Source organism: Aythya marila, assembly GCF_965140915.1.
Source record: "Aythya marila genome assembly, chromosome: 3".
Classification (NCBI taxonomy): Eukaryota; Metazoa; Chordata; class Aves; order Anseriformes; family Anatidae; genus Aythya; species Aythya marila.
Window position 1 is genome coordinate 18,973,988 of NC_139044.1, and position 24,768 is coordinate 18,998,755.

Below are 24,768 nucleotides of genomic sequence, written 5' to 3' on the forward strand. Positions count from 1 at the left end.
GACTCCACCTGTGCATTTACATGAGCGCAACTCGTTTGACACTTACTTTAAGTTGTTTCACTTAATCTGTCAAATTAATGAGCAAAACTGGGATGTTTTTATTGTTGTTGTGGTTTAGTATCCAATTTCTTGTTTCACAAATCATTTGTGCTTGCAGTGGCTTAGCTGAAAGAAAGCAGAAATGGAGCTGGTGAATTCTTCAGCACCTTGCCCTCAGTTAGTTCATCTGCAGGCCCAGCATTGCTCCTGGCAGGTGGGAATTCATTGCTGTAAGGACCTGGAGCTCAGCATGCTTTGTACAGAGAATGCTGGCACCTATCTCAGGGCTCAAAAGGATCACACAAGACATGCACTGTGCAATTCCTGGCTTTTTAATCCCCTTTACAAGTTAAGGTGATTTTATTTCAGTGGGGTAAAGCTGTACTAGTTTGTTAGCAATTACTTTTAAGGGAGGGACAAGACCAATTTCTGAGGAAAAAGCCAGAGGGAACTAGCTTTCCTTGCACATTTTAAGATGTTAAAGGCTCTTTATCCTTGAGTTAGATCGATGACAAGAGATATCTTTAAAGGATAGGAGGAGGAAGAAGAGGGATAGAGTGGCTCTGTACTTTCAGTACCACAGTTGAAGGATGTTGCACAGCAAAACTACGCGACTGTTCCTTACTGCTTTCACAGCTTAGGAAATATGATGAGAGAGACAGCACATCACCATTGTTCAAGATCATATTTTCTTTCTTTCAAGCCCAGGGGTTTGTCAAATCGTTCTCCTGAAAGCTTTCATTGCACTCTAGCCAGCAACTGTTGGTGGAGTACGTAAAACTGCACCAGATCTTAGGGCTGCAGAGATCCAAGGCCCTCTCCTCTACCCACAGCCAAGTCTGGGAAGGGCGTATGAACTGCCTCATTCTAGTCTAACTTTATCTCACCACACGAACCACTGTCCAGGGAAATAAATAGCACCTTCATTTTAGAAATGGGATGTCTGGCCTCCGATCAGTAGCAGCAGGTTCCTCACAACTCACTGTGGCCCCATTGTGCCATGGCAAACAAACAAGCGTGAAAGGTGCTAATACGAAACCTTAAGCTTGTATAGGAAAGAATGCATGCATACTTCTCCTTGAAAAAAAAAAAAAAAAAGGTTTATTGTATACTGTGAATATGAAGGACAGCCTTACCAAAAAACCTTAGTGATGGAAGACATTTTCATATTTGAAAAGGCATATAAGAAACTATTTACATAAAGGCAGTGAAGGGTAAAAAAAATTATTGCAGTCAATTAATGCTGAATAGAACTTTATAAAAAGAGAAAGAAAAGAAACAGTGCAAAAATACTGTCAAAAGTAATCAGTTCTATACACAAGATAAAACTGACAAGCATAAGCTTATGTACTGATATGAATAATACATTAGAATATAAAATAGCATGCATAGATTTTTTTAAAGGCTTTCAATAGCATAGCATAGTTCTGCCATTCAGCCCTAACAAGAGGGATGGGGGGGACAGGAAGGGCATGCAACGGATGTCCCATTTCTCTACAAAATGTGTACATACAGTGAGGCTGTGAGATTTAGATCACTGTTCACGCTTAATTGTCATGTACAGAATTAAAGAACAAAATACAACAGAAGCATCAAAATACTGAAAGTAAAACAGGACAGTAAAATCCAGTGACATAAAACTTAAACATGTTATTTCATTTAACATGTCCCACACAATTATATATGGGAATATTACAGTCATCTGCATGTGTAAACTCTTTTTCCTTTGTAAAATATCCCAAGAAGGTATTTTACTAATGAGGAAAACTTGTTTTCCATATGGAGCAATCTCAACAGGGTAAACAATTAACAAGCTATTAATGATGTTTCTGGCTCTGAAGAGTTGGTTTCTTTTAAAGATTCTGAGTAGCAGCAAGAAAATACTTCTAGTTAACATACATGAGAAGGAAGTTCTTACATATTTATGGATTACTAAGCTGTGGAACTCCCCAACACAGGACGTTGTGAAGGCCAGAGGAATAAATGCACTTTAAAAAAAAAAAAAAAAAGCAATTCATTGCAGATGAATTCGTCAGTAATTATTAAACGCGGTAAGAGGGATATAGCTTTAACCTGGGGAAGCCCCTGAATCACTAATGGCCAGGTGCGCTGGAGGGACTAAACACCCTGTGCTACATTCATTTATCTTTCTTTCTTAAGTGCCAATTACCAACCTGCCACAGAAGTGTTTTGTAGGAAGCTGTCCTCATTTTGTCTTGCCTGCCTGATAGGGAATGCTGCCACCGAAGCATCTGTGTAAAAAGGCTCAGAACAAGACACTGAGTCCTGATGCAGGTGAAAAGTAAAGCTACAAAGCACTGCATTCAGTTCAGGGATCTGCTCAAACATTAGACTTCTCATTACCACTAACTAGTGCTGGGCTTCTTCAGTGAACACTGTCCCACCAGCATTCACTCTCCTGAGGCCAGGTCCTGCTGGTGCAGCAGGGAGCGCTCAGTGACGGCACAAAGCACACGCAACAAAACATTACCGCTGAAAAAAAAAGTCAACTGAAAAATGGCTGGGAAGAACCAAGCAAATTTCACTGTTTTTAGATTATCTTACACTGACAAAAATCTATTTACTTTTAAATATTTATATAAACACTGCTATTTTTGAGCTGTACAGTAGTGTTTTGTTTCACAAGCTAACAGTAGTTTATCTGTGGCTTAGAACTCCATCTCCTCTTGTTGGCCCCACAGCCCAAGCAAGCAGCTGTCCCTTCCTCAAAGCACAGTCCTTGCAAGCCTGCGGGACACATCTTATTTCACAAGATGTGTACCACCCGGGACTTCGGGGTGTGAAGCATTCTTTTCCATAAAGACAAGCAGCAAAATCTAACCTCTGCCAGTGAGGTACAAGAGCTGCTACATGAGGTATCAGCCAAGCTCATGCTCCCGCTTTTTGAGCGTGCAGCTCACAAATGGTTAGCAAGACTGACGACAGCTAATTCAGTCATCATCTCATCCCAGGAGGGAGCTGGGAAGTCAGCTGTGGTGAACGCAGTACGGTCTGTAGCTGCTGCATCTCCCCCCACAGATGTCTGCGCTATACCCTGGTGAGAGACTGCCTGTCAGCATTTACCTGAGGGTCACTTTTGGGCTACAGCAACAGCAAGTGTTGGATGAAAAATAATGCATTGGCTTAAAATAACCTTCTCTATTAGAAGCAGAGACACTTGCTCATTCCTTTCCAACCTATGGTTTTCTATTTGCATTTGTCTGTTTACAAGAAAGAAGTAATTAAAAAAAGCTCTTGAAATCATGCAAATATTTAATATTTGCAATTGAGGCAAGTGATTTAAATAAACGGAACAAGTGTCCTTCAATATACTTCTTATAAAGGACTGCATTAGCAATAAGTAGAATAAATTCTCACAGGTGTGTCTCTTCACCTGAAACACTAGTTTAGTAGTTTAGGGAAAAGCTATTTCCAATAGGGCTGAGCATTTGGGGTCCCTATACACTTCTATAATAGGAGAAGGTTTGTGGGATCAAACCTCATCTTACCTCAGCTGAGCAAGGGCAAGAGATGCCAATGCAGGCTGAGCTCCACCATCCTTTGTGCAGCCCATAAAGGACAGGAAGAGGAGCTCTGCAGCCCTGAGCTGACTTGGCGAGAACAGAATTCAGCCATCATCTCTCCCATCCTTGATCCAGGTATTGTTAGGCATGAAATGCTCTGACCATAACTTTAAAGAAAAATTTGATGCCAGCAACCTCAATACCACCATTGTTAAAGGTTTAAGGGAAAAAAGCTGTCAAATTGCAAAACTAAATACAGATTAACTACATGAAAGGGAAAATACACGCAATGAATTCCCAAGTCACACTTACTCATCCACTCCAACTTCATTCTTAGAAAATAAGTTGGGGAGTGTAGGCTGAGCTCGCCAGACTGCAGCATGGGAACCCTGGAGAAGACTGGCCATTTCCAGCCTTTTTTATTTTTTATTTTTTTGAAACTGACACATTTTTTGGCAAGATTTTCAATCCAAACCACTCAAAACGGATGAGACTGTTCTTTTGTAACCTACCCACGGTCAGGTCGTGCTTTGAGGCTAAGAAGTATGGAACCAACAGAAACTCAAAATGTCTCCTGCTGCAGGAGTCCTCTGTCCGGTCCCTGGGCCAACAGTACTGTTGCTTTAAGCCTCACACATTCGTTCCTGCTATGACTAACGAAATTGGATACAATATGCATTTTCCTGTCACTCCCTAAAAGGTTAGGAAATGCTGCCCAAGCGGTTTAGGACTGATAAAGCTACAACGGGTTCAAAGTCAGGAGGTTCAGATGTTCCCCTACATAAGTGGATCACATTTCAATCACAACCCATTGGCATGCTGAGGTTCGGCTGCAAGCTGGGGTGGAAGGGAATCTCTGAAGATATGCTCCAGCCCAATTCACACAGGATATTAGCAGATCTACTCAAGATAAAATCTAGCAGGAAAAAATACACCGAAGTGAGATGAAAGGAAAAGTTTAAAATTACCATTCTTTGACAATGAAAGGGAAAAAGTGAGTCACATTGGCCTCTATCTACCACACCAGCCACATTACGAGTTAATTGGAAATGACTGTTTATTAGGTGGCCACTCATTTGGCTCATTAATGGGCACTGACTTAATTTGGAAAGGATTTTCAGTGCCATTTCGTAATTAATATTTTTCTAAGACACCCGTGATGTATCTTTGCATAGAAGGTGCTTGCTTAATTTTCCTTTTAAACACAGCTATTTACATTCTTTTATGAATTAACTTTGCTGTCCCGACTGCGGGAGCAGTAGGATGCGCTTCAGCCAAGAGCAGCTGAATAACAAGACACAGGAACAGATTATTTCCCCTCCTGATTTTCTACCTCTCAAATCCAAGTGGAGCAATGGGACTTGACAGCTCTGAGTTCAAACTTAATTCATCATTAGGAAATTATTCAAAAAGCTATAACGAGATAACTAATTTAATACACTTCGCTTCAAGGTTTATTCCTTGGCTTGTTTCCCAGATATAAAGCATCTCTGTGCAATTATCATGCAGATGCTGCTGAAAAGACTTTAAATGGTTGCTGCTAATTTAACAAGAGATATGTTGGCATTGGCAGAAGGAAACAGAGGAAAACTGAAGTTGACTGAAAACTCGACTAATCCCTAAGAGGAACATGGTCGAGATACTACAGCTCAATAACTCTTAACCATGTGTTAGTTGCTGGAAGTCTCCACCAGGATTCTCATCGCACCGTTATGTCCCTATTGCATAGCACCAAAACACTCACAGTGGACTTTTACATGAATTTAGGAAGCTCTCTGGAGCATGGCCTTAGATTAAGCTCCTGCTTTTACAGAAAGGTAGATGTGTGGGTCCCTTTAGTGATCCCTAAATCGAGAGTGCTCATTAGGGTAGGCCTTTGTACCAACTTAAAGCTACTTATGGCTTGGTCACGTGCATTTAGAACAAGAAAAAAAGTGGTATTTTGTTGCCAAACAGGAGGGAAATTATAGAAAAGCTTCAGTGTGAGATGCCCACAAACATGCAGAGTGATTCTGACTATCGTAAAGAGAAAACGCACTGCAGTCTTTCCAAATTGCAGCCTGCGTTTCCACAGCAGGTTTTAGGACACACCTGACTGATATGGGAGCTGGGAAGTGCTGTCCCATGGCCTTCAACAATACTTGGCTTGACCTGTCCCACCTGCTGCTGCAGCTGATCTTTGCAGAAAGGCAGATAACTGCAGTTCACACAATGCCACCACATAGCAGCTGTATCCTCAGAAGACAGGAAGACTCATCCAGGAAGGAGAAACGCAGTCGGAAGTTGGGAGACAAAACCAGGACACCAGCTTGTTTATCTGTCCAAGCTGTAGGATGACATGAAGACAGGGCACCAAGCAACCAGGGGGGGAATTAAGGGGATGCAAAACCCCAGGCAGAGGAGGATGAAGCATGCATGGAAGGTGTGGGGGTTCTGGAAAAGAAGAGCGATCTTGGGTGCAGGAGACTGAAATGAGGAGTGAACAGATAAGGACAGGCAGCCAGAGTGGGAAAAACAGTGTGGGAACCCCAGCACAACTTGCTAAAGCTTTTTCCAAAAACAAACAAACAAAAAAGAACAACACTAAATACAGTTTCTATGACTTCTAAATAACTGTAAGTGAATGCTACCATTCATACGCTGCAAGGTAGTTCATAGTGCGATTTGCTCCAATGAAATAAAGCCTGGAGAAAGCAATGTGCACAAAGTTGTGCAAAAGCCTCTGGTCAACGCTGAGGGACAGAAAAAGAGAGCGTGGAGGACAGGTCCAGCTGCTGAAATACTTGCAGGACACATGGGCTTGTTCTTAGCTCTGCCACAGATTTCATTTTTGGACTAAGACAAACCACTTAAGAATCTGTTAATCCAGCTACGAACTGGAGGAGGTTTGTTTCCCTTTTCTGTTCCGATTGTAAACGTCAGGCAAGGACTGTTTCTCCATTATGTATTTATACAGCGTCTGGCAGAACAGATTTCTAATCCTTACTGGAATCCCTGAAAACTGCCAGAATAAAACAGTTATAATAAATAGGAGGGAGAACCCGAAGTGACCAGACATGGAAACAGCAGCCTAAGAGAGCTGGTATGTGCAATTTAATACAGAGAACACCCTAACAAAGCGAGGGCTGCCAATACCAAAAGGAAGACTGCTTGGTATGCTCATAAACCACAAGACAGTGATGGGGGAAGAATCAAGAAAGGCTATAAGCTAAAGCCCTCACGGATCACTGCTAGGAGAACACAGCTACAGAGTAAAGACCACACTGATCATTTTGGATAAGTTCAAAGAACCAGAAAATAAAATGACTACAGCAATGAAGACACAGGAAACTAAGACAGGTGACAGGAGGCGTCCATCTTGTATGGGGTTCCTTTTCTACCCTACAGAAGGTTAGCCTCTAGGCAATAAAACTTCCTGTGCAGTTCATGAAGAGATGCTTCATTTAATTTAAATTTTTTTTTTTTTTAAGCTGCATTTAGTTGAAATTGCTCTACTGTTCAACCCACAGGAAAGACTCGTTCACTGACCTCCCAGTGCTCTGGGTCACTTTTCTAACACTGCTTCAACTCTTAAGAATCCCTCCAAGGACTGCAGACAATAGCAAAGGCTTTGTTTAAAAGATCCAATATTGCTTTTTTCAAGGACTAATCCAAAAGCTTAATTCTCATGGAATTTGAACAGTTTAGCACCCAAACTCTCTGCCTTCACAACAGCCTGTGTTTGAGCCCTCTATAATGTGCCCTGCTGCGTATGCTCAGGTCTCCCTGTCCCAGGACTGTGCGTTCTCAGCTTCCTCTCATACAGAACTGTAGCTGGCATCTAGCAATTATTTCTTCTTTTCTTTTCTTTTTTTTTTTTTTTTAAATCATAGAAGCCACTTATCTGGGTCAGAATGTTCTCATGTGAGAAAAAAGCCCACTGCCAAATAACTGTTCATTTCAGAAACTATGTAGTAAAATAAAAGCCAGTGTTTCAGCTTTATGAAGGATTGCTTTCCCTATGGACATGTTACAATGCAGACCAGTCATGTCAAATATAGTTCAATTCAAAGCTCACTATAAGTTTTACAAGTTATTAAAGTAATTCACAAATTATTCTAAGAAAAATAAATTATATCTTCTATAAAATAATCCACGGGACACTATAGTAAAGAACATACATTCCTTACTTTCAAGACAACTTTAAAAAGTGCAATATATGCACACAGTGTTGTCAAGGCAGTTCCCCTTGTTCGTAGGTATGGTTCAGTCAAATCCACAGAGATGGGTCTGGGATGTTTAAAGAGATTAAATAAGTCTGGAGTTTTGCAGGAACTGGATGAGCACTTGATAGACAAATTTGTACTGGGCTATGGTCTGGATCATAAACATTCTCTGTTCCCGCAGGTGTCTCAGCATCACAGGGACGTCCACTTTCTGTAAAGTAAAGGAGAAAAGGCGTAAGGAAGTAGGCTTATCAGGTCAAACAATCATTGCCTCAAAGTTCAGTTGTCTGACACAGAACTCTTATACAATGAAATGAATTTTAACCAACTGTAGTGAAATATTGCCTTTTTTCCCCCCCACCAACTTTTGAACATAGGATCCCAGAATAGTTTGGGTTGGAAGGGACCTTAAAGAGCATTCAGTTCCAAGCCCCTGCCATGTGCAGGGACACCTCCCACCAGACCAGGCTGCCCAAAGCCCCATCCAGCCTGGCCTTGAGCACCTCCAGGGATGGGGCACCCACAGCTTCTCTGGGCAGCCTGTGCCAGTGCCTCACCTCCCTCATACTGAAGAACTTCCTTATTATCTTATCTAAATCTTCCCTCTTCTAGTTTAAAGCCCCTTGTCCTATCACTCCACCCCCTGACAGAGTCCCTCGCCAGCTTCCCTGTAGCCCCCTTTAGGTACTGGAAGGCCCCTGTAAGGTCTCCCCAGAGCCTTCTCTTCTCCAGGCTGAACAACCCCAACTCCCTCAGCCTGTCTTCATAGCAGATGTGCTCCATCTCCTTGATCAGCCTCACGGCCCTCCTCTGGACTCGTTCTGATATATCCATGTCCCACTTCTGCTGGGGGCCCCAGCGCTGAACACAGAACTACAGGTGGGGACTCATAATAAATGATTTCTTCCCTTTGAAAGTTTCTGGTTCCATATGCCTGTTTTCAACTAAACAGAATAAACCCAGTATATTGTATTATCTCGGGCTAAAGGCTAGATATATCAGGAAGGTCTAAGGCAAAAACTGAACATTTAAGATTATACAGTTAAGTCCAGGCTCCATCACTCAGTGCACATGGCTCTGATCCCTGGTGAGACTCATTCACAGAGGGAGGATCTGAGAGATTTTTCAAATGGCAAGCAGGCATTAGGATCTCTAGAACAAAAGGTTCCTCAGACAAAATTAAAGTGCAGGCAAACAACTGACCCTTCCACTAAGAGAAGGAAACCGACTGTCACCAAAAGATCCAGAAACCCCAACACCTGACTTCCCCCAGCCAAGTCTGTGCTAGAGCACAAGGCTCTGGAAGACGTGCATCCAGAAAGTGGAACAGTTGGCCCTGAGGATCCACAATGCTGGGATTGCAGACTTCAGGCTAGCATCTGTCTGTTGTCACGTATTGAATGGCCACGAGGAGCTGGGACACATCAGGTGCCTTCCAAAAGGACATCTTCCAGCTTAGTTTCATCCCAGAGAAATTCACTCATGCCCTTAAAATGCTCTGCAGCAGGAACTAGAGCACAGTAAGTGGGGACAGACTGGGAGACCCACTGCAAAAGTTTCTGGAGAAGAAACTGAGCATGGACTCTGCTTGCATGCACAGTAGAAATTTTCTGGAAAGTTTAAAATAAAAATCACACTGCATATCTATTTCTGTCCACTTGTATAAAGCTCAGAATCTCCATTCTTTGTAAACAAGCCCAAACTCATACACTGTCACTTTCTGAAAGCGAGGTTAAATATTCTGCCACATCCCCAAACAATCTGTTACAGAAGAACAGCTCTAGAGAGTCAACAAGCATAAAGATTTGTAAGCTAGGATGAGTAATGTCGTATTATTTTCAGCAGGTACAAAGGCAAACATAAGCTCTTTTCACTTGCAAACTTAGAGAAAGCCTCCCTGTGGAATCAGAAGCTTACGAAAGCCATTCGGTCCTTGCTGAGCAAAGTCACGCGGAACTCGATCTCAGCTGAGTAACTACAACAAAGACACAGACCAGCTTCGACCTGCACAACCACATCACCATCTCAGTGGTTCGGTGTTTGACAGTTTGCTGATGTTTACTTGGCCTGCAGCACACCGTGATCAGTGACTCCACGCGCCTCCCTGTAACCGATGAGGCTTCCTTTTCTCTCAGAAACGAAAGAAAAGCCTGTCCTGCCTATTTGACCTCACTGTTTGTATTCACCTTAGCATCTTCCTTCAGGCAAGCAGAATCTTTAAATTCACCTTCACCAGAACACGTGTCAACCAAAGACAGGTAATGCTTTGCTGAAGCTCCCAACCTCAAAATCTCCTTATGAGGATGCACTTGGAAGTGTGATCATGAGTTCATGTCCCAGTGCCAAGTCTGAACTAGAAGTCACAACAAGCTCAATTACTTTCTTCTACATGACTAGAGAAGTAAGGATGTAATGATGTGACTTACTGTATTTCTTACCGTATGGCAAGCTACTGAAAATCTATCCCTGCAATGAGATACACTGCTTCAGACTCGAACAGCAAGTGCCCACAAGTCACAGTGACTGAAGTTGTACAGCAGTTGACCAAAAATGTCTTTTCAACTAAACCTGAACACTCAGAAATCAAGAGACTGGGTTTGAACATTGCTATAGATGTTCCAAAATGGTCTATATGGGGATTTTCAACTTTTCTCCTTTTTTCTTCTTGACTAAAACGTTAACATTAATGTGCCTCCTTACTAGGACGCTTCTGAAGAAATCAACCAATTCATAAGACTAAAGCTTTTTAAGTAATAAGCCATTTGATTTCAGAAAAAAAATAATCAAATCTACTTCAAAATAAACCAGTAAAATTGCTGTGTGAAAAGGAAGCCTCTGTCCAGAATGCAGTATCTGTCGCAAGCTGAAGACATACTGCTTAACAAATAATGAAATAATAAGATATTTTTTTTTAATTAGGTTTTAACAAACCAAAAATATTAACTTAGTATGATCTAGAGCAACAAAGCCCTTAAGGCAAATTGTCTTTAATATTACTGATGATTTCCACCATTAATCAAGACAAAAGAATGCTTTAATTAAGAGACATCAGAGAAATCCCTTATTATTGAGTGCTACCATCCGCTCCTACTGAAGCTGATGGAAATTCTTCTGAACATCAAGGCTCACCCCCATGCTCAGAAGTCGAGGTACCTCCTTTATCTTCACTTGCTATTTGGCTACTCTTGTCCAAAGAGGTGACTTCTGTAAACCGCAGACAAACTCAGGTGGCCAAAACATGTTGCACAACTGTTAAGCATGTGTTCCTGGCACACCATTAGCATCCAGAGGTTACCGTAAAGCTGACCCAGCTAAACTTGTTCACAGTTCAGGCCTGGCTCTTAAAACCATCCAGATTTCTTCTGGGGCACAGCAGAGGTTTCATTGCTGCTGTGTGCACAACAGAAGAAGTCAGTTCCAGACCTCAGTGCCTACGGAAGTAAGTCAAGTGGTCTCAAATAATCAGAACCACTGCCTCACACAGCAGCAGTTATTAAACAGCAGCTGCCGTAAGAAGGCTGCAGAGCTCCCAAAGCACATTCATGTGGGTTCTTTCTGTCCAGGCCAGTTCCTTCTTGCCCCTTTCCCCATAGAACAGTGGGGATTGTGACACAGATCTAGAGGCCAGCTGCTACAGAAGCCCAGCTGAAGTTGCAGGAGGTTCGTTGTGGCTGAAATGAGCCCATGGTCTCTAGGTGATCTTGTAACTACAGAACCATGAGCTGCTGGAGGGTGACAGAGAGTAGAACACAAGGCATCACTTTTTTTAAAAAAATGTGATGTTCTTGCATGACTTTTTTTTTTTTTTTTTTTTAATAGTGAACAGGAAAGTGCAACTTTTCAAAAAAAAAAAAAAAAAAAAAAGAGCAATGAAGTACCAACTTGTCTCCTTTAGGATTTGATTTTGGAACGAGCCAGGAGCTCTTCACATGGCACCCTGCACAGGAAGGCTCCAATCTATAACTGCATGGTAACACAGAAGGTCAGTGAGCATTTTGGGCCTGCACATACAGTCTTCAAGCAGCTCATCTAATGGATGATTACTGGGAAGGGCAGGTAAGTGCCAGTGTGTCACCCCTGCTGTATTCTTGCTCTGCAAGAGGTTTTGGTCTCTGAGCAGTTCCTCTGGCAATAGAAATCCCCCGTTTCAATAGCTGTTTTCCATATGTTGAAACTGCATGGCACGTTGTTATTCAAGATGTAGTGTTTTTCCTGGACAGGCCTCCAATGACAAAAGACAGTTGAAAAGCAAGCACCTACACACAGTTACTCTCCCAGTGCTCTTATTCTTAACATTGCCTCAGACTACATTACTAGTTTTATATCAGCTGCTACTCTTAAAGATCTGTTCCCAACACATACACCTTTTCCTCAAGGCACCGCCAAGTTTTGTTCCACATGACATTAGACACAATATGAGGGAAATGAAGGAGTCCAAAGAGTGAATTTATACAGCAGGAAGCATTAGTTAGAAGAGCATGGATGCTGGCATTATACTTCAGACTGTCTTGTGAACACGCTGACTTTATCTAGACTGTTAATTAAATACAGGTATGAATTAGACATAAAAAAAAAAGCCTTTTTTAATGTATTAAAATAATATCAACAAAAAATGTGTAACATCAACCCAACAGCAAACCAGAAGTACTTTCTACAATGGTAGATCTCTGCAGGTTAGATTAAGGCCCTTGTTTCACAAAAGTACTAGAAAGGAAGGATTCCAATACCCTTTAAGTTTAACCTCAGAAAGGCAGCTAGTCAGTCAAGGAATGAGCTCAGGGTTTGCACTGAGAAAAAGAAGCTTGCTTACTTCATTGTGCTCCAAGCACCCGATCATCAGTTCTGTTAGGATAACCACGCCGGTCCTTCCCACCCCTGCGCTGCAGTGAACCACGATGGGAGGGTTGCAGTTGTTGCTGCTGTCCAGCACACTGTTGGTATGGCGACGCACCGACTGTATCTCCTCCAAGTAAGCTGCAGGGTAAAACACAAAGTTGCAAACATCTATAGGTCTAAATGTAAAAATTGGAGAAAAAAAAAAAAAAAAAAAAAAGTAGTTCTTTGTCAAAATGGCAAGAATTCACATTTTTTACAACATACTAATTTTTTGGCCAAGGTGTACTGAACAGTCCTGAATCCAGCAAGTACCAGTTGGTTGTCAATTACTACTTGGGAGTCTGCTCCTTTAAATTAAACTGCACCTTTTAAAAATTAAATTCCATTTTCACCTCTGCAAATCTCCAGGTTTCCTAAACAGATGATTCCAGACATTACTTACAGCAATTCTTGCCATTAACAGGATCAAAACAACACTGTCGCTGACTCTGGTTTTTCCTCCTGTTATGTCAGGACCAAGACCCTCAACCACCTCAGCTCCTACCTCTTCAATCCTACTTCTTTCTCCAAATCACAGTAACATCTGACCTAGTTAAGGCCTCTGTTTGCCGAAGCAATAAATATTTGCTATCAGTCTCAGCTCTAACCAGGTGCAGTGAGCTGAATCCAGTGCAAGCAACCTTTTGTTTGATGTCTTTTATCACGCAAGTTAAAGAATTCTTACATAAAAACCCTTGGACTTCTTCTGGACAACCATGGTCTGGCCAGTCAGTATACTGCAAATGCCACACTGTCCTCTCCTGCCCAGAGAGAAGATGCTTGACCTTCAGACCAGTGGTCGCGTAGCAGCCGGAGTCTGTGCGGAACTTAGTTGTCACCTTGAACTTCCCATAAGTGGCTGAGCTGTGCTTAGAGCCCAGTTTAGGCCAATAACGATGACTCTTACTTCTTCCTCCCTCCTTAATTACACAGAAATAAAAGAAAAAATGGTAGTTAGCTGCTGTAGCTATAATTCTCTACAAACAGAGAGCATAAAACTCTTCAGATAGGCCAAGTTTTCACATTTCAAACTACTGGAAGAGAAAGGAGCATCCCATGAAGTAAAGAAAGTATCCATTAAAATTCTCAGTAACATATTTCTTATTCCCAGTTTTTACACTTAGAAAATGTTTACATAGGTAGATCAGACATATTAGAAACATGTGAAGAACAAACTCTTGTCTCAAGGCAAAAGCCAGCTACTGCTTACAGCATCCCAGGAAATATTCTTCTCCTGGGTAAGTCTTTCCTTTCACTTGAAAGAGGTTCCCTACAGTAACTTCTAAGTATCTGTTTTTCATCAGCCCTAGGAACCAGACAGTGACTTGATGTAGTATGGGACTCCCCTGTGCTTGTTAAAAGCAACCAGGCATAAAGCTCAACGCAGAGTTAGTTAGCAACGTGTGTCAAATTTTATAATATAAAGAAATCCAAGCATATAGTTCTTGGATTACAACAGAAATAGCTGTTTTGCTTGGCATAAGAATAAAAAGATGTTATTTATTTTTTACACGGACACTTCTACGGAAACAGCAGCTTCTGGTCTCTTTTCAGCTGATAAGAGCGACGGTATGCAGGACTGGCCTTGGACAGGGTGGAAGTCTGTGTCATTTTAACCAGGAGCCGTTCAGCACTCTCACATTCCAATGGAAACATCTTTGTTTTGCTTGGCCAAAGTGGAGTGAAGCAGGGGGAAGGGGCTGTTCTGGTTGCTTCACTTCAGTACTTGCCAAACTGAATATTAGAGAGTTACAAAATATAGTATTATAGCACTACAGGCATATGCTCATAAAAGAGAATGAGAGGAAAAAGGGCTGTCGACAGAAAAACAGGTTACTGGAGTGGGAACTGACGATAACAGGAGACTCACTCACATCAGAACGAACTGTGCTCCATGATTTTACATACCTCTTCAGCTGTGACCATGGCTATAACATTCACCCCCTGTTCCCACACCATCTGCCAGAAGTCATGGCATGTGTGTGGCAGAGGTCCTTGGGTAGCAATGTAGTGCCACTCTTCCCCACCTACAGTAACCTGGAAGTAAAAATAAAATAAAATATAGTCAGTGCCCAAGGTCTCAGCAGTGTTTGTGCCAGAACTGCCCTTTAAACAAAAGAGACCACGATGAAACCTTTACTACTTTGTTCTTCCACTGTTGATTAAAATTTTTGAATATGAACCATCCTTTTGGTAAGAGCAAATCCGACAAAACACCATGTTTGGTATTTCCAAGTCCTTCTTTGATGCCCATAAACAAAGCTTTGAGCAAAACGTCACCCATTCTTCTTGCTATTGCATCTAGATCATACAGATGAAAAAAATATTAAGCCATCTCACAAACAGGGCCTTAAGTACAAATAAACAGCTGACTGACTGCCCTGGGCTTTGTGACAAACCCATGACAAAAAAAGAACCGAGCACCAGAGGAAGCATCTATATGCATTTAAAGGCATTGCATTGATGCAAATTAACTCATAGTAGTGTAGAAAGCCTGAATGCAAATGGCATTTTGCACTAGGAAAACTAGATGTCTCCAACTATTTAAGGCCTCTCTCAACAGCTTTCCAGTCAGGGAAAAAATACTTTCTTTAATAGACTCTTACTGCACTGATGACTGTTGAAGATGAGGCCAAAGCCCAAAGCTGATGCAGTTATGCCCACACACTGTACGTAACACAAAATACAGAGGCCCAGCTAGGGATTAGATCAAGACAGGCACCGTTTCAAGTTTCTATTCCTTGCTCATCGGGCTTTTCAGTTTAGAATCTGCCATCTACTTATATAGTAAATCCAGCACACTAAATAGGTTTCAAATGCCATGTGAGATTTAAAATTATCTAAAGCTGGAGTCATGTAAGTCTGTTTCCCAATATGTAACTGGATTAGCAACCACATCCTATATCACTATTTTTCTACATGACTAATTAAATCATTTTAAAGCACAGAAATCACTTGTGTGTGTGTATAAAAATATTATCACTGATTATTTGCTATACATCAGGTAAACTTTTTTTTTAAAGCAAAGATTTAGGTCAAGAGCCAAACCACTCTTAGAGTTACTAGATCTCATGTTTAAATGTCCTTAACAGTAAGAAAAAAAATAACAAAACAGACAAAAAAAAACAGACAGCTGAACTAATTATTTTGAAAAAGTTTGAACATTTTTCCTTCACAGACTAAGACCTTCTAATTCTACATGTCAGCCCAGAGCCACTTCTCACAACAGAGTTATAAATCCCAGAGAAAGAGATTTACAACTGAAGTGCTGACACGTCCATAAATATCAAGGTGCTGGCGGACAATGCTACAAGGAGAAATCAATAACTCTGACAGGTTTAAGCATATACTACATTTGAGGTACACGTCTTTGAATACATTTTCAGAAATGGAATCAAATTTGTTATTCGAACAGCTGCTCATGAAGCTGAATTGCTTGGGTTTTTACACCTACAGCTAACATAGTGTTTGTATGGTAACAAATTTCTCACTGCACTGGAAACAATTTTCAGTCCTGTATACCTAGCTCATTTTCTTATTTCATACTATGCATCAGTCTCCTTTGTGACTGACAGTTAAAAGCTGCAAGGCCAATGCAGGCAAATCCCTCACGTTCTTGTACTAGGTGGAAACACAGCACAGCACTAATCTGCAACTTGCTCTGCTCTTGCACTTGCCTTTTGGTCCACAGCCACAAGCATTGGTATAGAATTACTGAGGCCTTTCAGTTAGTACTGGCCTGACCCAAACAATATGATGAAGCAGTCTTAAGAACTTTTTGCTTAATCCAAAAAATTAATTATGATTTGCATCTTTGGTGTAGGCAATGATCTCGGTGTCTTAGCAGCACAGGTCAATGGTAAATAAGCAGATAAACACTGAAGAACTGTAGGGCTCACAGACTGAGCAGTGGGAGCTGGAATCTTCCAGGCATGGATCTTATCAGGATGATATAGGAGTTTTCTTTGTCTCCTGACTTCTGGTCCAAATATCCAGCCTCCTGGCACACGAAATGAAAGGTCCATAAATAGTCTGGAGGGAATGCGATGCCTGGAATGTTTACTGCATTCTAATGCCCTGACTGCAGGATATTAAAAATTGAATATTGGGCTGCAAACACACACACGCTGTGACACCGAGGTAAATTTCGCAGATGCAATTTCACCTTCTAAGCAAAAGAACATCTGCTTGGCTTCAGTAAGCGCCACTTGGAGTGCAAGAGAAAAATACTGGCAAGGACTGCTGTCATGCTCTAAAATATTTGTGCGTGTTCCTGGGTGCTCTGTGAATGTGAACCGAGTGCGTGTCCAACACTGACACACAAGGTGAAATGCAGACTCAGAACTGGCCAGGGAAAATTCTTTTTCTGGCTAGTACTGGCTTGTGGGCATAATTTATGTTAGCAATCTCTTTTTTCGTCCTCCCACAAAGTATGAGAAACATTTTGGGCTCAGAAATCCATCATCACAGCAATGCCTGATTATGCAAAAACTCAGTATCTGCTACCTCCCAGGCTATGGCAGAGAAGTGATAGCCAGCCAGGATCCTGGTTCAGAAATTGTTTTGAATCAACACAATTTAGCACTGTAAATCACAACCAAAGAGGCCAGCAATTCTCTTTAAACTTTTAAAGGGCTTTTACCCCAGTAAAATATCAATTTAACAGGATGCTTTATTTATTATTTTTGAGTTATTTCTTTATAATTTGGATTTTGACAAGGAAATAGAGCAGACAGCCCCCCCACCAACAAGAGAATCCGTCATCTGAGGGAGAGGGGTGCTGTTAGTTCTCACAGGATAGAGCAAAAAACAGCAAAAAATTTTTAAGCTTCCAATAACTATTTGTAAAGAAAAACCAAGCATCTGCAGCCACTGCAAGACAGTTCGCTTAAAACTGGTCATGTTCATAAGTAAGTCATATCATGGCTTAAATTATTTCCACATTGAAGTATCTGAATCAATCTGAAGTATCTTGACAACATCTTACTTTGAAACATAGAAATCTAATGTAGTACCTTAGCAGAAACATAGGGAAGTTCTTTAATGAAGTGCTCTCTATCACTGCAAACTTATATACACACACACACACACACAAATATATAAAATTCAACTCACAATGAAAGAGGCAGAAATCAATTACTGATCTACACAATTGTAATATCTATGTGGATATGGATTACTCATAACTGCATACGTTTCCTTTGGACATGGAGCTATGCATATGAAACTACGTGTACATGCCCGATTTTTTTTTAAATAATAACCTATATGCTAGTAAACAGAAAAAATATTTCAGTCAAAGTTAGTAAAGCATTACTTCTGGGCTGTCCTTGTCTGTTGCAGGAACCCTTTCTATCTAGGAAAGAAAGGGGTTGCTGTGGCCTGCAAGGTTATTGGGACCGATCGGTCAGAACATGTACAGACTGAATGCACAGTCTGCCTGCCGCTGTTTCTCTCTTGAAAACTTCCACTCCTGGAAACTCTGAATGTACTCCCCTCTGACAGTAACATCTCCTTGCTCTGTACTTTGCTGCTTTTTCTTTCAAGTACACATTCCTGACAACTATATACATTGCAGGTAGTGAGGCAGATCTAACACATTTTCACGAGTGTTAAGAAATGCAGCATCTCTTTCTACATTAGCCAACAGAGACATTCCCCAAGTTGGCAGAGATGAACATAAAGATGCCTCTCTAAAATGAATTCCAAGTCTCTAGCAAATTAATCAACTCATGCATGTTAATTGATATGGGACTTTACAGATGCCTGTGTTGACATGAAGGTACAATGACGCACCCTGTTTTGACCAAGTTACATTTTTAAGTTCCAGAACTATGGAAAATGCTGCTGTACATCCAGAAACGAAGTTCCAACATACCTTAATTTGCAATACAAAGCCTAAGAAAGCTTTTACCTTTATGTGTGAAGCATTGATGTAGCCTGTGTTATTTTCTTTGGTTGGAACCAGCTCTACTCTGTTCTCCTCATAAGGGACGACCTCCCTGATGCGGTTGCGCTCCGTGTTTTCAGGCAAGGCAGCAGTGGTGAAGATCCCGTCTGCCTTCTTCTTTGGAATCTGCTCATATTCTGTAAACACCATCCCCTCTTCCAGCTTCCTCTTCAGGTTCTTGCACTTTGATTTAACAGAAAGTAACATCAATCAGTTAACTCTTCCTGGAATAATAAGATGTACTACTAGACCTGTTTATCAGATCTCTGAATCTCTTTCAAAAATACAAAACAGTATTCTCTCGCTTTTTTTTTTTTTCCAGTCACGTTTATCTGAGTAAACATGACTTTCTCTATTTCTACCAAATAAAACCACAAGCAAGTTTTACATTTTTTTATTGCACCTCCGTATTTTTAAAGCCAGTACCATAAAAAAGGAAAAACTTGCTAAATACAATACCGTTCAGTATGAATTTGTACGCTATCTCCCCACAATAGATATTTGTGAAAATATTGCAATTTTATCTTTTTATGAAGTAGATCACACCAAAAATGTGGATGCAATCCACATTTTCAAAATACTGCGTAACTCGCATGTATGCAGTTTCTGTGGTTGAACAAAATCCTGCATACATGCAAACTGAGGTTAAGTTCTGGCGTCTGCATGCCAGGCAACAAGATAGGGCTGCAAAATTCTTCTCAGAAAGCCAGAAAGAAAGATTCTTAGCAAATGTCTCTCAAATCCTAGCAGCAGCAACCATTTTTAAATTTCCAAAATTCCATTTACATGAACACACCCGCATGTGCAAATATTAGGAGACAGATGACTTTTTTTTTTTTAATTCAGTTAGAGATATTAACTGAACTTGTTAGCTGTATCAGAGCATGGAGATTGCAAGGATGATAAAAAGTAAAAAATGTGCAAAAGATTAGATTTACAACTCGATTTTATATGACATTGATTGGTCATGTGGATAAACAGCCTCAAAAACTTCCACCAACTTCAGTAAGCACTGAAGATATTTAACACCTAGCATCTGGAGATGCACCAGTGGTAACTGCAGATCTTTGACATTAATTGCTCTGAAAACAGTTATGAGAAATTGTTTTGAATTTTAAATCAAATTTTAATATTTTTAGAAACTTTGTGCTGCTGGGAACAAAGGGAACAAACAACATTTCATGAGCCTCCATCTTACCCTCTCGTCCATTGGCATCTTGGATGCTTCATCCTGACTATCCTCCGGCACTGGAACCCTAGCAACTGAGAGTCCGTTCAGTGCTGCCAACATCAAGGGCCTCTTCTGGGCCTCCAGGCCTGCCATCTTCTGCTTTTCTAGATTCTTTTGGCAAGAAAAGGCACGTTTTCATCTCTGTGTGATTATTTATAATGCCAGTAAAATGCTGGAATGTTTTTTTAATCTCCAAAATCTGCAACTCTCTGGCCAAGGAATGCAGATGATCACCATTAGCATCGTAAATTCAAATACAACCTCTATTCTTCCTGTTATTCCTCAAAGGCCTGCTCCTACATGAGCAGAGAATTTTAATTTCAAAGAAGCAATCCCAGCATATAATACAGTTTACATGCCATCAAAAGACATACAAACACAATCTTGAGCATTTTTCTGCAAACATTATTCTGAATGTAGGACACAAAACGCATCACCCTGTTACGTTAAAGTAGCTCTGCTGTAGCCAAGATACCTGGGGCATCTTTTAAAAAGAAATAATTTCAATCTATTACAACAAACAGAAAAACACAGGATAGTTTCTTCTCTTCTGTGATGTTAATACAGAAAATGAGAAGTCTTCTGATGCGCTCAGTTATTATGGCGATTCAAATAGCACCCGTGATATATTTTGCACTAAAAATCGAGCTCACAAATCCTTGAAACAATGCACCAGCAGACAGGGAGGGTTATTGTTTAACATATTCATGCATCGTATTATGCTGCACCATGGAGAACCCAAGTATGAATTTTAAATTCATCCTGCTGCCACTGGGAGCTGAAACATTGAGAAAGAAGACAGACAACCTCCAGAAGGAGTCCAAGCAGGAATATTTTACTGCATTTCCTTAACAGTTCTTCCTGTCAGATTTGGACGGAGACACGAGCACAAGGAAGCCGGGTTCTCAGCATGCATACGAAAGCTGTGGTCACCACACGGGCCAAGTTTAGTGTGGAAACACACTGCTGAACCTGAATACCCTCAGACATATGTAAATGGCATGACTTCACCACCACTGGTTTCCTCCAGAGCGCTAAATAAAGACAAAAAGGCAAAACAAAATCCCCAAACACTGCTCTCTTTTCTTACTAGACTTCCTGAAAGGAGGAAAATGCAAGGATTTTTCCTTTATTTGGGGATTTTTTATTTATTAATATTTACAAGCTAGATAAAAAAGCCTGTGTTTAAAAGATTAAGGTCTTCAAACCAGGATTAATGTAATATGTGATTCCTATAAGAAGAGAAGGTTTGCATGCCTTTGGACACCTGTGCTGGGCTAAACCCACCTTAAAAGCTTAACACTAAGACCACCCATTTACTTCAAACATGAAATCAACAAAAATACCTCTTGACCAAAGGCTAATCAGCATGATTATTCAAAGGAGCACTCAAACACAACCTTTAAGCTCTCTTCTCACCTTCATTTGTATCCAAATACCCACTGCGTTCCTGCTTCTCAGTATGTTTTATTTCCCCAAAAGGTCAAAAGAGCCTATATACACTTGTTACACCAGTGTCTGCAGTATTCATTCATGAAATGTTATGTTTTATACTCAGGTATCTGTTTTATATTTAATGTTTAAGACTCTGTATGGAGTAAACTCAGTTTGCATGACACAACGTAGAGGCCCAAGTTTAATTCCTAACCATTACATCAATGGAAGAATCACTAATGAGTAAGAAGCATTATACATAAATTTAGAAAATTTCTTTGAATATACAGTAGTAATATGTAAATCTAACTAGTTATTAATCTAGCATATTCTAAACTCTTTCCTGCTCCATTTAGATGTTTCATTAATTTGTTTTGGGAATTGTTTATGGCCCTGTTTCTGAAAAATTGAATCACCTTGCTTTCTGTGACTGCAATTGCACTTCCCAGAATGTCCACAAATCAAGTCCACAAAGTCACTGAAATTTAAGCACCCCTCTTTTCTCCCACTGCATGCAGTGGCACTTAAGTCTTTATATACACACTTTTTATTCTAAATTAATTGCCTGGTCAAAAGGACTATTTCTCACACTTGAGCACCTCCTCATTGCCCAGCTGCATGCCCTGCCACCTCCTGTGGTCAGCATTTAGTTTACATAGTTTACCAGGTCCCCATAGTCAAACAGCTACATGGTCCCTATAGTTTACTGATCCAACAGCTTTTTTGGATGTAAGCAGTATGATTACTGGTTTTCAAGAAGCCCTAGCAACAAAGGAAAGCACTTACCCTCATCATGATTTCTCTCTCTATAATGCTGTCCTCAATAGAAAACATTTCAGACACAGGCCTTTCTTTGACAGGTTCTTTCTTGACCCTCTCCTTTACACTCGTGAGGTCAGGCTCTGAGATAGAGGGCCCAAGCGAAGACCCATTTATTGCCACTTGATCAGTCCGAGACACACTAATGGCCTTGGAAGGCCCTGGCCTCATGGCCTTGGCCCTGGCTACGGCCACAGAAATGCTAACATGGTCCTGCCTCAGGGCTCCATTGCTGACACTTTTACGAGGCCCAGGGTATTCTGGAGGAGGTTTGTTTGGTATTCTAGCCAAGGCAGCTTGCAGCTGAGCACTGTACTCCATGTTCTCATGGAGGGCTGTTATCTGTGACACAGATTCTGTGGTTTCTTCTTCCTCTTCGCTTTCGCTGCTGTGTATCAGCATCGTGGCATCAGAGAATGTCTTTTTGTGATGGTAATGAGGAACCTGCTGAACTTCGTGCCCCATCTGCACCGACTCTTCAGGCTGCACCTGCTCCCGCAAAGTGTTCCTGCGCGGCAGAGGGGCATTTAAAGTTTTTAGTGCCATGGCTTCTATACCGCGTACCATATTGCTGATGACCTCCAAGCTGTGGCGCTTGTTCACAGCTGCGTGATGCTTCACCGCCATGAGAGGCTCGCTGACCTCCTGCAGTGACTGCCGGACAACCGGCGAGCTGTCCTCTTGGAAAGTCTTCACTGAGAGCTGGACTTTGCGTGTGACCAGGTCAGGACTGCTCCCGCTGACGTACTTGTGCCGGTGGCTTGCCAGGTCAGGTGTACTAGTGGCGGGACGCGGGCGCGGGTAGGGAGGCGGGGGCCTGAAGAGATAATTCTTTAACATATGAGCGGTGTTGTAATTCTGGCTGCTCTGTAGCTGCATGTTAGCCAATTCTGGTGTGCTGACCGTGTGTGATATGGCACTGGCTGCTGTTTTATTTTGCACAGCGTTATTAGGGGTCATTTGGTCAGATGGGGTGACAGGCTTGTTATAGCCTCCACCCTGGGGCCCGTAAGTAACTGTGTAAGGATGCCTCTCTCGAATCTCAGGCTGACTGTAAACTAGGTCTTCTGGCTGGTTGTAAGCATGTGTGTTTCCAATGTTGAGATTTCTCAAAGACTGACTTTGGCTATCCATCTGGATCACCCCCCTCTTCATTTGCCTCATGACGGTTTCGTAATCCGGAGTTGGCCTGTAGGATGGCACTATGATTGCACTATGTCTGTGGCTGGGGATGTAGTCTGCTCTCATGATGTCACTTCCAGGGATGCTCAGATTTGAGGACATTGGGGACGCCTGGATGAAGTTCTGTGAGCGATTGAGGGAGTTCATGCTGTGCGCACTGCATACACTCCCATTGGGTCCATTACCATTCAAGTAGCTGAAGTCCACTGGACACCTGTCCAAGCTGGTCTGAGACCTACAGTAGAAAGTTTCTTCATTTCCATGGAAAATGCTGTCTGTGTAGAGCAGAAATAAAGATGTTGACAATTTAACATACAAGGACTCATTCAATGTTATCAACACTTCAAATGCAGCCTGTACCAACAATTAGAGAGAGAGCTTCGTGTGTACAACTGTAGGGAACATTTGGTCTTGGGAGCATCCTTGAGTCACCAAAATAGAACTAAAGCAAAACTATCCCCGTAAACTCTCCCAACAGTTAGCAAAACATGGTATCTCAGATCCTTGTGGGAGACATGAAATGAGAAAGAGAGAAAATGCTTTTTGCTAGGGGTGGTGAGGAAGAAAGGGATGACGCCTCTCTCAGCATCTTGGAAGGATTCGCTGCTGCTGCTACCACCTTAGAAATTCAGTGCTGCTGGACTACGGTAATCCTTAAAATTATCTTTTCTGCTGATGCACTGCTCTCCATTACTCAAAGTAGTGTCTGACTGTCAAATTGGAAATCCTACTTCATATAAATCAACAGTTTTTGAATTGGAAGTACAGAGCTATCAAGACTAAGGAAAAAAAAAACATGCAAAAAATTAGTTCAGCTAAGGATATCTGAGAGGGAATCAAGATGTTAAAGATGATGTCCTGCATCACAACTTTACTGCAAGGCCATCCATATCAAAAACCTTATAAGAAACAAGTAGCAAAATCTCTGAAATTAGATGTTTTTTCAAAAATACTGAGAAATCTGTGGTAGAAATGAGGAACTTTACAGTTCATCTAAAATTAAAATCAAACCTCCCCTTTGAAAGGCTCTGCTTAACAGTGAAATAGTAGTAGCCACTAAAATAAATCTTCTATTGTACACAAGGAACGATACTGAATGGCTTCTTTCAAAACTTATCAAATTCTACCTTAAAACTAGTCAGACAACCACAATTCTAAAGTGCTATCACATACAACTAAGAGCACTTCAACTGTACTTCTCATGAGCTGCTGAGAACATAGCCTAACAGACCTGGCTGCATGTCTTCCAAAAGGTGGGGTGGTTAAGGGTGTGAGACTCAAGGTGTTTAAAGGCTGGGCTCTATTCCCAGCCTTGATCAAAGTAACCGGGTACAACCTCTTAGAGGATTTGTTTCTCAAACATGGGGATAGGAATAGTTAATTCTACTTAAGTTCATATGGATAATAATGCAGGCAGATATTGGTAAGTCAGCAGAAAACATTATCTAAATATCACCAGTTTTGTGACTATGGCATGCTGATTTCTCCTATGGCAATAGATGTTCTACT

At 41.3% G+C, this 24,768-nt stretch overlaps 1 protein-coding gene across 1 annotated transcript in view; it reads right to left on the bottom strand.

Moving 5' to 3' along the window:
- Positions 1-7,001: 7,001 nt before the first annotated feature.
- The window catches only part of PTPN14 (protein tyrosine phosphatase non-receptor type 14), a 107,290-nt gene continuing 89,523 nt past the window's right edge, over positions 7,002-24,768 (bottom strand). Inside the window, exons 13-19 of the mRNA XM_082757477.1 lie at positions 22,045-23,534; positions 19,792-19,935; positions 18,558-18,776; positions 14,552-14,680; positions 13,329-13,563; positions 12,579-12,742; positions 7,002-7,979 (exon numbers count right to left, since the gene is read on the bottom strand). Of these exons, the coding sequence (XP_082613603.1) occupies positions 7,851-7,979; positions 12,579-12,742; positions 13,329-13,563; positions 14,552-14,680; positions 18,558-18,776; positions 19,792-19,935; positions 22,045-23,534 (2,510 nt within the window). The 3' untranslated portion in view covers positions 7,002-7,850. The remainder of the gene's footprint in view (positions 7,980-12,578; positions 12,743-13,328; positions 13,564-14,551; positions 14,681-18,557; positions 18,777-19,791; positions 19,936-22,044; positions 23,535-24,768) is intronic.